This window comes from Microcaecilia unicolor, chromosome 7, assembly GCF_901765095.1.
Source record: "Microcaecilia unicolor chromosome 7, aMicUni1.1, whole genome shotgun sequence".
NCBI lineage: Eukaryota > Metazoa > Chordata > Amphibia > Gymnophiona > Siphonopidae > Microcaecilia > Microcaecilia unicolor.
Genome location: NC_044037.1, coordinates 288,425,014 through 288,438,869, shown reverse-complemented (window position 1 = coordinate 288,438,869; position 13,856 = coordinate 288,425,014). Strand labels below are relative to the sequence as shown.

Below are 13,856 nucleotides of genomic sequence, written 5' to 3'. Positions count from 1 at the left end.
TGCCTTCATACCGTTCCCAGCCATCATAACATCCTGGATCAGGTGCTCCACACTCTATTCCAGAACCTGATACATCCTGTCTGACCACTAAAGTGTGGTTCCTGTGCAGTGGCTGGGCTAGGACCACTGTCTCGACAGAATTCATGGCCCAGTAAGCAAAAACTGGACTTGGTAGGCCAAACCCAGTCTTTCACTTAACAGTACTTGAGTTGGGGGGAGGAGAAGAGAGGCTGATATTTGGAAATGCTTGGTTTCCTACCAGGCAGGTGGTAGGGGTAGCCTAATGGTTAGTGCAGTGGGCTGAGAACTTGAGGGGGGGGGGGGGGGTTCATTCCCACCACAGTCCATTGTGATCCTGGGCAAGTCACTAAGTCATGGTAGTATTTTCACCACGCATTGATTAGCACAGGCTAAATGCTAGAAACACCCGTAGGAATATATGAGTATCTCTAGCATTTAGCACATACTAATCAGCGCACTCTAAAAATGCTACCACGTTGGTAAAAGACCCCCCTCCCCGCCCCATAACCCTTCATTGCCCCAGGTACAAAAACGTAGATTATGAGCCCCCTAGAGTCAGAGAAAGGAGCTGCATGATGCATGTAAACCGCTTTGGTTGCACCACAAAAAGCTGTGTTATTAAATTCACTACCCTGTACCCAGGGGTGGGCAACTTGCAATCAGTGAGTGACATGCGGCCTATGAGACCACGGAAATTATACCGAGAAAACAACCCACAGAAACGTTATTAACCAAAGCTTGTTGTTGGAGGATGTAACAATGGGACAAGACTTGTTTGACAGTGTTGGCAACCGTTTAGAAAGACAGAAGTATACCATTCTGGCAATAATTTATGTTGTCATCACATTGAGTTTTGTTGGTCGTGAATTATATGATGTGCTTGTTAACTTTTCTGTGTGTGGCTCACTCGGGACAGTACTATGACCCTCAACATATAAGGTTGTCCACCCTTGATCTACCTTCTACCCTTTAACTATGCTGGCTAAAAAAAAAAAACCAACATCTTCTCTTTGACTTTGGCACTGGTTTTCTTTCACTTCCTAAAGCCGAACAGGTCTCTGGAATTTTTAAAAATCTTTTAGTTCCATGCTATGCTGGTATTTCCCTGATATGTCTGTATCCTTCACATATAGTATTGAAACTAGATTGGAGGGAGGAAAAGTTCAAAAACGGCATATCCCATGAGGAAAGATCTGTGGTGTTGGGATGTTACTTTTATATCCGATGGGTTGGTTTGATGAGAAAAGTGACATATGTGAGGACAGAAAATGTGGTGACCTAGACGTATATACGTGGCTTGTAGGTGAGAGAGAGCAAGTCCAGAGACAGGCAGCTTAGACTGCAGAGGAATGTAAGCAGATTAGCGTTAGTTATTAACAGAATGAACAGCGGTTACCAGGGTAGTATTTTACAGTGATCAGTGAAGGTCTGTGTTCCATCATGGAGGGTTTGAAGACTGAATTTAAAACACATTGTGAGACACTTGCTGTGTTGTCACCCTTGGGTTAACTTCTACAGTAGAGGATTTTGAAACATGGAAACATAAATACAAAATACAGATCTGTGCAGAAAGTTTTGCACATGAGTGACTACTGGATTAACAGCAAAATTCCCTCGCCCAGCCCACGCCTGAATACCATATGTATGTATGTGTAAAAATATATTTTTTTGGCATTTTATGGAACATGTAAAGCTGCTTAAAGCTCAACAGGGAAGGAGGTCATATAAATCAGGGATTCTGCCTTAAGGAAGCCCATGTGATTTTGAGCAAATTGTTTCCCGTGCTTTTCCCTACAGAGTCTTTATCTTTTGAAGTCACTCAGCATGATATCTTCTGGGCAGTGCCCATGAGGTTTAACCCGTTCTTTGTCATACATTTAGTAGTAATTATTACAAAACTGTCTGGTCTGTAAGATCATGTCTCTCTTACATATCTGTACAGCACTGTATGTGCCTTATAACCCTATGTAAACCATTAAGTAGTAGCAGCTTGGCAAGATGGGCTTACTGCTAATTTCTGTGCTGTTTACCAGTTAAAATCATCTACATGCAGCGCTAATACATTAGAAAGTTTGGGATGCGTTTTCTAGAGCAGCCATGGTTGAACAATGTGCAGTGACAAAGCATCGAGCTTCATGGGCACTGTCCAGTCAGAAGATGATATGCTGATTGGACTTCAAAAGACTCTGTCGGGAAAAGCATGGTAAACAATTTGCTCAAAATCACATTCCTTATGGCGGAAGATTTATACGTCCTCCTTCCCTCTTAAGCTCTGAGCAGCTTTACAATAATGGTTGATCTAGAGATACTTTATTTGAATCACGTTCCTTAGAATGCCAAAAAATATTGCACTGTTGATGCAAGTAGTAAAAGCAGTTAACATAGCTGTGCTTTAAATTAAAGTCCATCAGAAGAGTCAGGGAGTTTTGAATTACAGGATTTGAACATAGCCAGGGATGGAGCAAGATGCACCCACTTGGGAAGATTGTACTCGGGCACGTGTTACTGTAGGGTAGAAAGCACAGAGTCTGGAGCTGGTAATGGAGGGAAAGGGGACAAGTAAGAGCAGCTTGCCCAGGGAACAGAATTCACAAAGAGGGATGTAGGGGGAAATAGGCGAGGTAATTTGCAGTTGCAGAATGAATGTCCTTGTTGGCGAGAAGTTTGATCTGAATGTGAAAGCATTTGGAGAGCCAATAAAGAGAAGAGAAGTAATATGATTAGAATGACGCTGGCGTAAAAGTTGTTCCACGGCTGAATTCTGAGTAGACTGAAGCAGAGAGGAAGTTCCGTGGCAGGAGGAGGCTTCAGCTAAAGGTATAGTTTGTACAAAGTGAATAGTCGTCATCCCGTCTGCATTATGCAAGCTTGTAAACATAATATAAGATCATAGAGTTGCCCGCTTGGGCAAAACCAATTTCCATCTAGCTCAGTATCTTGTTTCCAGGGGTGGCCAGTTCAGGTTACCAGTACCTGATAGACTCCCAAAAAGATTCCTTGCCACTTAACACCAGGGCTAAGCTGTGGGCTTTTTCCAGTTCTACTTCAATATTTTATTTATTTAGATTTTGCTCACACTTTTTTTCAGTAGTAGCTCAAGGTGAGTTACATTCAGGTACTCTGGATATTTCTGTGTCCCAGGAGGGCTCACAATCTAAGTTTGTACCTGAGGCAATGGAGGGTTAAGTGACTTCCCCAAGATCACAAAAAGCAGCAGTGGGATTTGAACCACCCACCTTGGGATTGCAAGACCGGTGCTCTAACCACTAGGCCACTCCTCCACTAGCAATATTCCATGTAGAATCTCATATAGTAGCAACATTCCATGTTCCACTGCACTAACCTCTAGGCTACTCCTCCACTAGCAACATTCCATGTAGAAGCCTGCCCTTGCAAATCAGCAATGCAGGCTTCTGTTTCGGCAGGACGTCAGACTCACAGAAACAGAAGCCTGCGCGGCCGTGTTGCTGATTTGCAAGGGCAGGCTTCTACATGGAATGTTGCTAGTGGAATAGCAACATTCCATGTAGAATCTCAGATAGTAGCAACATTCCACCTAGAATCTCAAATAGTAGCAAAATTCCATGTAGATTCTCAAATATTTAGATTTTGCTCACACCTTTTTCAGTAGTAGCTCAAGGTGAGTTACATTCAGTTGCTCTGGATATTTCTCTGCCCCAGGAGGTCTCACAATCTAAGTTTGTACCTGAGGCAATGGAGGGTTAAGTGACTTGCCCAAGATCACAAGGAGCACAAATGTGTCCAAACCTTCTTAACTCAGCCACGTTAACTGCTTTCTGCTGTATCGCTCGACCAAGTTCTAATCTAGTCCACTGCCTTAGGTCCCAACTCTAGTCTGCTCGGTTTATGATGTGTGAGCCCCTTAGTAAAAGGGTCCCTTGGTGAGCCCTCCAGGGACAGAAAAATAGCTAATGTACCTGAATGTACACTGCTTCAATAGCTTCGGGCTTTCAGGCAATATATAAATACTACAACTAGTTCTTTACTACCACATGCACTGGCAGTGAGTAAACAGGAGGAAATATTTTACTATGTAACTTCATGGAGCGTCCCCTAGTCTTTATACCTTTTGAAAGTGTACCCATTCCACTCCATTCAGGATTTTGTAGACCTCTGTCATATCTACTACTACTACTACTACTTGACATTTCTAAAGCGCTACTAGGGTTACGCAGCGCTGTACAATTTAACATAGAAGGTGTTTATTTTCTCAGAATCTGCCTTTGCTAATCAAGCAGCGGAAGCAGTGGCCCGTCTCATCTCTCTGGGCAAAGTTACATATGCCCTCCAAATATCTAGCTTTCCCAACCTTGAATCTGCTCATGGCAGTTCAGTACAGGCTCAGCCGTAGCTAAGTCTGTAATTAAAGAGGAACCCAGTTTCAATTAGTTAAAGAGATACAGTGGTGGAAATAAGTATTTGATCCCTTGCTGATTTTGTAAGTTTGCCCACTGACAAAGACATGAGCAGCCCATAATTGAAGGGTAGGTTATTGGTAACAGTGAGAGATAGCACATCACAAATTAAATCCGGAAAATCACATTGTGGAAAGTATATGAATTTATTTGCATTCTGCAGAGGGAAATAAGTATTTAATCCCTCTGGCAAACAAGACCTAATACTTGGTGGCAAAACCCTTGTTGGCAAGCACAGCGGTCAGACGTCTTCTGTAGTTGATGATGAGGTTTGCACACATGTCAGGAGGAATTTTGGTCCACTCCTCTTTGCAGATCATCTCTAAATCATTAAGAGTTCTGGGCTGTCGCTTGGCAACTCGCAGCTTCAGCTCCCTCCATAAGTTTTCAATGGGATTAAGGTCTGGTGACTGGCTAGGCCACTCCATGACCCTAATGTGCTTCTTCCTGAGCCACTCCTTTGTTGCCTTGGCTGTATGTTTTGGGTCATTGTCGTGCTGGAAGACCCAGCCACGACCCATTTTTAAGGCCCTGGCGGAGGGAAGGAGGTTGTCACTCAGAATTGTACGGTACATGGCCCCATCCATTCTCCCATTGATGCGGTGAAGTAGTCCTGTGCCCTTAGCAGAGAAACACCCCCAAAACATAACATTTCCACCTCCATGCTTGACAGTGGGGACGGTGTTCTTTGGGTCATAGGCAGCATTTCTCTTCCTCCAAACACGGCGAGTTGAGTTCATGCCAAAGAGCTCAATTTTTGTCTCATCTGACCACAGCACCTTCTCCCAATCACTCTCGGCATCATCCAGGTGTTCACTGGCAAACTTCAGACGGGCCGTCACATGTGCCTTCCGGAGCAGGGGGACCTTGCGGGCACTGCAGGATTGCAATCCGTTATGTCGTAATGTGTTACCAATGGTTTTCGTGGTGACAGTGGTCCCAGCTGCCTTGAGATCATTGACAAGTTCCCCCCTTGTAGTTGTAGGCTGATTTCTAACCTTCCTCATGATCAAGGATACCCCACGAGGTGAGATTTTGCGTGGAGCCCCAGATCTTTGTCGATTGACAGTCATTTTGTACTTCTTCCATTTTCTTACTATGGCACCAACAGTTGTCTCCTTCTCGCCCAGCGTCTTACTGATGGTTTTGTAGCCCATTCCAGCCTTGTGCAGGTGTATGATCTTGTCCCTGACATCCTTAGACAGCTCCTTGCTCTTGGCCATTTTGTAGAGGTTAGAGTCTGACTGATTCACTGAGTCTGTGGACAGGTGTCTTTCATACAGGTGACCATTGCCGACAGCTGTCTGTCATGCAGGTAACGAGTTGATTTGGAGCATCTACCTGGTCTGTAGGGGCCAGATCTCTTACTGGTTGGTGGGGGATCAAATACTTATTTCCCTCTGCAGAATGCAAATAAATTCATATACTTTCCACAATGTGATTTTCCGGATTTAATTTGTGATGTGCTATCTCTCACTGTTACCAATAACCTACCCTTCAATTATGGGCTGCTCATGTCTTTGTCAGTGGGCAAACTTACAAAATCAGCAAGGGATCAAATACTTATTTCCACCACTGTATAGTGTATTAGTATTAATTAGCATTGATACATTACCCAATAATGAGGATACCAGCAATTCAGTCAATCATACAGTGGAACAGAATCACACGACACATCAGCCTTCGGTGGTACTCTGTCTCTCCTTCTGCGTCTTACACTTCTCGGGGTGCTTCCTTTATACTGTCTCAACCCAATGGATTCCAGTGGGATCCAGCTTTGTCAGCAGAACTTGCTATTCCTTATCAGTTGATAAGGAACCGATAAGGGTGACTTCATTAGGTCCCAGGTTCCAACTATACACAAAAGGGGTGCAAAGCACAGGTGGCGAGATGACTTCATCAGTCATTCTGCTCTTCTCAGCTATTCTCAGCTCCCCCTCCCTCTGAGTACTCTCTAACTATGTACATTTACCCCCTTATCTACTTTCATTAGCCCAAAACATCTTTCATGACTCTTCACTGATGCCAGTCCCAGGCATGTTTATAAGAGCAAAGGACCCCCTCCCGTGCCAGCTCCCTGAGAACTCAGTTCAGCTTGTGCTGCAGAAAAATGTATTTTGTATCAGAGATGACTTTGGATTTTTAAGAGAAGCCCAGCTCTTATTATGAGCCATTTGCTTGTAGAGGCCTAGCTCTTTAGCCTGAGCCATTGACCTGTATTTTACTGCGAGCAAGGACGGCCATATATATACAAAGGACAGTCCCTGCTCAAAGGAGCTTACAATCTAAAGGACAAATGTACAGTCAGTCAAATAGGGGCAGTCTAGATTTCCTGAAAGGTATAAAGGTTAGGTGCCGAAAGCAACATTGAAGAGGTGGGCTTTGAGCAAGGATTTGAAGATGGGTAGGGAGGGGGCTTGGCGTAAGGGCTCAGGAAGTTGATTCCAAGCATAGGGTGAGGCATATCTCCCCTCAGCTGTCTCTTCTTCAAACTGAAGAGCCTTAACCTCCCTTAATCCCCTTAATCATTTTGATTGCCCTTCTCTGTATCTTTTCCAGTTCCACTATGAGCAGCTCTTTAATCTCTTGAGTTGTGGCAACCAGAACTGCACAGAATATTCAAGGTGCAGTCTCACCATGGACTGATATTGACATTCTTTGTTTTGTTCTTTTCCTCCTAATAATTCCTAACTTGTTTTTTTTCTGGCTGTTGCCTCGCACTGAGCAGACCAATTTCAATGTATCGCCCACAATGACACCTAATGTGGAACCTAGCCATCATGTAGCTGTAATTTGGTTTATTCTTCCCGTTGTGCATCATCTTGCATTGGCGAATCTTAAATTTCATCTGCCATTTGAATGCCTGGTCTTCAGCCTCTCAAGGTCCTCCTGTAATTTCTTACATCCCACCGTGTGATTTTTAAAAATTTTGAATAGTTTTGAGTTATCTGCAAGATTTGATCACCTCAACATTGTTTCCATTCGCAGATAATTTATAAATTGTTAAAACAAGGCTTGACAGACTCCAGGCACCACGTTGCCATGGCATCGAAAATTTGCACCCTGGCACCTGAGATTTCTTGCCCTGAATGATGTGTTTGGTCATGTTTCAGAAAGCAGCATGTTTCCTGCTTTCTATATAAGCTTTGAGCCATGTGAGAATTCTCGTGATTTTTAAGTCTCTGGAGACTTGAAACTACAAAACCAACGGTGCAGCTGAAGTGTACAGCTGTTTTCAGGTGCACAAAAAAAGTCAGCTGGGTGAGAGGAATAGGTGGCTGGCTCCAAGAGAGACGGGGTGAAGGCTAGGAGGAGTATGAGAGTGAGAACGACTGGGTGAAGGTTGAAGGGGGGGGGTATAAGAGAGAGAGAGCAACTGAGTGAAGGATGGAGGGGGGTATATATGAGAGCGTGAATGGGTGAAGGAAGTATATGAAAGAGAGGGTGAAGGCTTGGGGTGGTATGTGTGAGAGGGACTGGGTGCTGGTGGGGGGGGGGGGGAATGGCGTGTGGGAGAAGCAGTTACCTCTTGGCTTCGCCTATCAAGTTGATACATTCTCACATTAGCTGTATGATATCATTGTACAGTGTCTTCCCCCCTCCCCCCCCCCCCATAGGACTTGGATTTAGATAAGCATCATGGTAAAAACTGGAATTTGTATGAACTTCAGTTATGCTAGAATCTGCCCATCAGCCCCATTTTCCACCATTTTTCTGATGCTGAATATTCTTTCAACAAGGTTGTGCTTTTCCATCCATTTGTTTTTTTTTTTAGCTGACCTCACCACCTGCTTTTCTGCCATTTTTTTTAGGGAACAGATCCTGCGTGTGAAAGCTGAAGAGGATAAAATCCCTTTGTTGGTTGTGGGGAATAAATCTGATTTGGAAGAAAGGAGACAGGTGCCTGTGGAAGAAGCCCGAAGTAAAGCTGAGGAGTGGGGAGTGCAGTACGTTGAGACTTCAGCCAAAACTAGAGCAAATGTAGACAAGGTACAGGGCGTACTTGTGATTTGCTGATGGGGGGGGGGGGAGGGTTGATGAACGTATTTATTTATTTGCTGCATTTGTACCCCACATTTTCCCACCTATTTGCAGGCTCAGTGTGGCTTATAATGTTCCTTCATGGCATTTGCCACTCCAGAGTAAAAAGGTACAGTTGATATTAAATAGGGTGCATGGGTTACTACTACTACTTGACATTTCTAAAGCACTACTAGGGTTACGCAGCGCTGTACAATTTAACATAGAAGGACAGACCCTGCTCAAAGGAGCTTACAATCTAAAGGACAAATGTACAGTCAGTCAAATAGGGGCAGTCTAGATTTCCTGAAAGGTATAAAGGTTAGGTGCCGAAAGCAACATTGGTGGGCTTTGAGCAAGGATTTGAAGATGGGTAGGGAGGGGGCTTGGCGTAAGGGCTCAGGAAGTTTATTCCAGGCATAGGGTGAGGCGAGGCAGAATGAGCGGAGCCTGGAGTTGGCAGTGGTGGAGAAGGGTACTGAGAGGAGGGATTTGTCCTGTGAGCGGAGGTTACGGGCGGGAACGTAAGGGGAAATGAGGGTAGAGAGGTAATAGATTATGTAATTAACATAATGGATCGTCTTTACAGAGTAAAAGAGACAATTGGTATTACCTAAAGAAGATTAAATAGATCAATAGTACGTCATTTCAGAGTATAGATGCAATTTGTATACTACAGAGAATATAGATGATCTACAAGAACTAAGCATAAGGAGAAAACATTTTGGATATCAGTAAGAGGTGATGTATTACAGTTCCTGTTATGGGTCATTGTGGTATGCCTTGTTGAAGAGAGAGGTCTTCAGTGATTTGCGAAAATTGATTAGATTGTGAATTATTTTCAGGTCCATTGGCAATGTATTCCACAGCTGCGTGCTCATATATGAGAAGCTAGATGCATGGGTTAGTTTGAACTTTGTATTCTTACTGTTTTTGATGTGAAGGAATTCTATCAATTGGAATGATTACTAGTCTCTGAGATTGCTGATATCAGAGTACTACAATAATTAGAGGTAAAGGTTATAGCAGAGGCCCATGTTAGAAACTGGGGAAGGGACCCCAAATCGTGCTTGCAGGCTGTGTCTCCTTCTGTTTGTGGCAGACTTGGGGGAGGGGGTCCCCTGTGGCATGGGGTCCACGGCAGTTGCCTTGGTTTCCACTCCCTAACATTCACCCCGGTCACAACCATCCTAGAAGAACTTTGAAAATAAGTCTATTCCTTATCATCCTTCTAGACCAGTCCAGACTGCTGAATTGTGCTCCTCAACCAGCAGATGGAGGCAGAGAACACTAATTTGCAGTGACGACAATATCAGTATTAGGAATAGTGCAGCCCTGGAACTTGCTAGTATTGTCTGTCTCCAGCAGATGGTTGCAGTTTGGTTTGGTACGGTAGAACTTTTGGACAGTCTACTTCCCTGAGGTGTAGGCTAAGGCCCATGGCCCAGGTCGAGTTCCAGTGTCTGGTGTGAGTTCTCAGGGATTGGTTTGCAGGCCTTTTCCTAAGTGTCCTTGGCCCACAGTCCTCCCAACCTGCAGGTCCCAGTCCTAGTGGGATAAGTGCCTTGCCAGGGAGGGAGTGGAATTTGGTAGCATGCAGGAAGGGATAACTTTTGGTGATGTTGTTAGAGGTACTATAAATGATAGGGCCGCACAGTCCAGGTGATTTGCTACTTTTTAGTTTGTCAATTTGCACAATTATATTTATCAGGTTCACTGAAATTTGTTTCAACTCCTCTGAATCCTCATCATGAAATATCATTTCTGGCACTGGTATCACTCCCACATCTTCCTCAGTGAAGACCAAAGCAAAGAATTCATTTCATCTCTTCCTTTTGTCTTCTCCGAGTGCTCCTTTTACCCCTTGGATATCTAGTGGTCTAACAGCTTCAGCGTTTGGGTTTTGTTTTGTATTTCAACAGGACAAAGAAGCTTTGTTGTGAACAAAATTGTGTCTTCCACTTTTTAGAAATGCCATTTTGTTTCTAAACAAGAAACGTTTGTTTGTTCTCAGGTGTTCTTTGACCTGATGCGGGAAGTAAGAACAAAGAAGATGTCAGAGAACAAGGACAAGAATGGCAAGAAAAGCGGCAAGAGCAAGAAAAGTTTTAAGCAGAGATGCTGCTTACTGTGAAGCTTCGAGGAGGTCGCGGCCAGTACCTTTATTACCCACTAACTGGGGAGCCAATCTCAACGCCCACATTTGTTTTCTAATGGGGTGATGCAACCTGGAGCATTTGAGCGTTGGTTACCTTTTGATCGGTTTGCTCTTTTCCTCCACATCTCTGTTCTTTCATTTCATTTCCTTTCTTTTCCGATAGACGGGGGGGAGGTAGACAGTAACAAAAGCAATGAATTCGTTAACTAACACCAATTTAGAACACAAGGACTCTAGCTTCCCTCATTTTACTTGAAATGAGAACCAGATGCTTCCACTCGTTTTCTCAGTTTTACCCTTGTTCAGTTGATTTTTGTACAAGAACGTGAACTAGTCCGATGATAAAAAAACGTTAGTATCTTCGATAGCATTACAACAGAGCCCTTGTTGAACTGTCTTTGCTGGGGGCCTTGAGAAATTTCCTTTTTTTTTTTTTTGAGGAATCTGTTGGGGCTTAAGCAGCCATGAAATTGGTAGGTCATGGGGTGTATTTTTTCTACCTCTAATTGTATTATAGGATTTGGTCCACGGATAATGTGGAGTGAAAGTTCTTGCATGCCAAAAGAAAGCCATGTCCGATGCACGCGTATCACACGCTGTGTTGGGTGTCTCTACGATGGCTGTAACACTGATGGTTGAAGGAAACATGCCTAGGGGACTTCCACAGGCTTTTTCTCATTCTGTGTCAATATGGGGGAAAAGTCTTAATAAATAAGGCCGGAAGTGTTTTCTCTTGTACTGTTGCGTTAACACTCCTGAATGACATAGGTATGTAATTTTAGATTAAGAGGAATTAAAAGAAGTGAAAAACAAAACACTATCATCGGACAGCGGTTGCTGTGACACAGGTCTAACGTTTGTCATGAATGTGACACAGAAACGCTATCCAGGCTGTTTTAAAGGAGCTTGTAGAAAGGCAGTGGTGCACAAGTTGATTTTTATGTTCAAGGCCCTAATTATACGGTAGCTTGCCCTTGATGTATAAAAACAGTTTGATAGGTGTTTGCTCTCACGTAGAAACATGTAAAAGTGCCATTTTATAATAACACCTGCAAATAATGGTCCATCTGTAATCATGATCCTGACCCTTGGCTACAATCTCAAACACACAGGATTGTGATCGCTCGCTGCAGTTTGCTGGAAAATTGAGGGCAAGATTATTAGGCTACGTACCTAATAAAATAAATGACCTTGTTTTATTTCTTCAGTTTTTGGTGATTAGGATCTGATTTGCTGTGTAGAGCAGAGGTGGGGGGTTTAGGTGGTTCTCACAGAGGTGATTTTGTGTTTGCCTACATCTTTTTTTTTTTTTCAACAGAAGAAATTGTTAGTTTTTAATTTCTGATGGTATCTAATTGAAAAAAAAAAAAGACTGCTTAAATGCTGAGCAGAAAATCGGAACACCAGCATTTTAAAACTGTACTTAAGAGAGTGGCAAGTATTTAAACAAAGCTGGCACATGCTCAGAGGTTTAGGTGTAGCCCAGTCAATTATTCCTCTAGATGCTTGGAACTTGGAGGATTCGCCTTTCACCAATTCAGTCTAGATCTTGTATAAAATGTAATTGTGTTTTTGTCTTGGTTACTGAGCCTTGTAGCAAAAGGGTACCTAGGTATTCAAATGCTGGTTGAATGTACTTCCTTTGCTGCTGTAGTAAATACAGGCAAAAAGTCCCATACCTAGCAAGCTTTGAGGTCATGCCAGCATGACAGATGACTTGTCTTCCTGTTGTGTTATCTGTACATTGTTGAAATTCCTCTGTCTGAGAAGAGATCTGATGGGCTATCCTGTCACCAAGAGCCATCCTCCGATTATGCTTTTCATCTTCAGATTTAAGTATTTGCTTCAGGTTTTTTTTTTTTAAATTAATTTTGGGGTCCTTTTACTAAGCTGCGCTAAAAAGTGGCCAGCGCTGCTGTCAGCCTATGAGTTCCCTGTGCACTGCGGCCACTTTTAGCGTGGCAGTGAAATGGCAGTATTTGTGGGGGGTTTTTTTCCATAATGGCCACGCGCTAATTTCCCTATCGGCGTGTGGCCGTCACCGCTGGGAGCCCTTACACCGCTGGGAGCTTCTGCAGTACTCCTGCAGTAATTGGGTAGCACATGGTAATATGCTCACACTACCCAATTAGCATAGGCATGCCTATTCTCCGCCTCTACACCCTCCTCCCGTGGCAAAAAAATATATATTATTTAATGTGGGAGTAGTGCGCTGCAGAGGCGTAGCCAGACTTCGGCGGGAGGGGGGTCCAGAGCCCGAGGTGATGTGGCACATTTTAGCCCCCCTCCCGGCGGCGCCGACCCCGCCGCCACCACCACCAACAACTTTGGACCCCCCCCTGCCGACGACCCTCTCGACCCCCCCCCCCCCCCCCCCCGCTGCCAACCCGCCGTCGCCTACCTTTGCAAGGCTTCGTTCTGTTTTTTGTGAGTCTTACGTCCTGCACGTACAACGTGCAGGATGTCAGAAACGGAACGAAGCCTTGCGCGGGAAGAAGAGGACCTTGGCTGGTGGGGGTTGGGTCTCTCACCAGCAAAGGTAGGCGACGGCGGGTTGGCAGAGGGAAGGGGGGTCGAGAGGGTCATCAGCAGGGGGGTCCAGGGCCAAATCTACGGGAGCCCAGGCCCCATGTGGCTACGCCACTGGCACGCTGATAGCCAAACTACTGCAGAGTGCCTTAGCGCTGCCCGAGGTAGTGCCTTTTTACTGTGCGGTAGGCTTTTACCATGCCTTAATAAAAGGGCCCCTTTGATTTGATAAAAGAAATCATTGGTGGTTCCTGAGCCTCAGGCTGAGTGTGGCATTTTTGTATTACTTATCAAGAAAAGGGTAGGAGTGATGCTAAAGAACTTTTTTTTTTTTTTTTAAACTTGGCGAGGCTTAATGACTTTGGGCTACCAACTGGTGCTGTACCGTCAGGTGTAGACTGACCTAATTTGGGTTTAACCTCAGTGACTCTTTAATAGAGAAGCTGGACTACAAACCCACGTAGGCAGTAGGTGTCGAGCTATAACTGGCTCAGCCTGTACCGTTTTTTGGCATGAAGCTTGTTGATCATGAAGGTAGAAGCAATCTGATGAACACGCTTCCATACTAACATTTAAAAATAATGAACAACTTGGCCCCATTAAAATAAATTATATATATATATATATATATATATATATATATATATATATATAGGGGCCGATATTCAGAACGTGGGAGTTATCCGGGCTAA

The 13,856-nt window shown here is 44.1% G+C and overlaps 1 protein-coding gene across 1 annotated transcript in view; it reads left to right on the top strand.

Annotated features, from left to right (window-relative positions):
- The window catches only part of RALB (RAS like proto-oncogene B), a 44,538-nt gene extending 32,451 nt beyond the window's left edge, over positions 1 to 12,087 (top strand). The window contains exons 4-5 of the mRNA XM_030210079.1: positions 8,270 to 8,447; positions 10,492 to 12,087. Coding sequence (XP_030065939.1) covers positions 8,270 to 8,447; positions 10,492 to 10,611 — 298 coding nt within the window. The 3' untranslated portion in view covers positions 10,612 to 12,087. The remainder of the gene's footprint in view (positions 1 to 8,269; positions 8,448 to 10,491) is intronic.
- Positions 12,088 to 13,856: the final 1,769 nt, after the last annotated feature.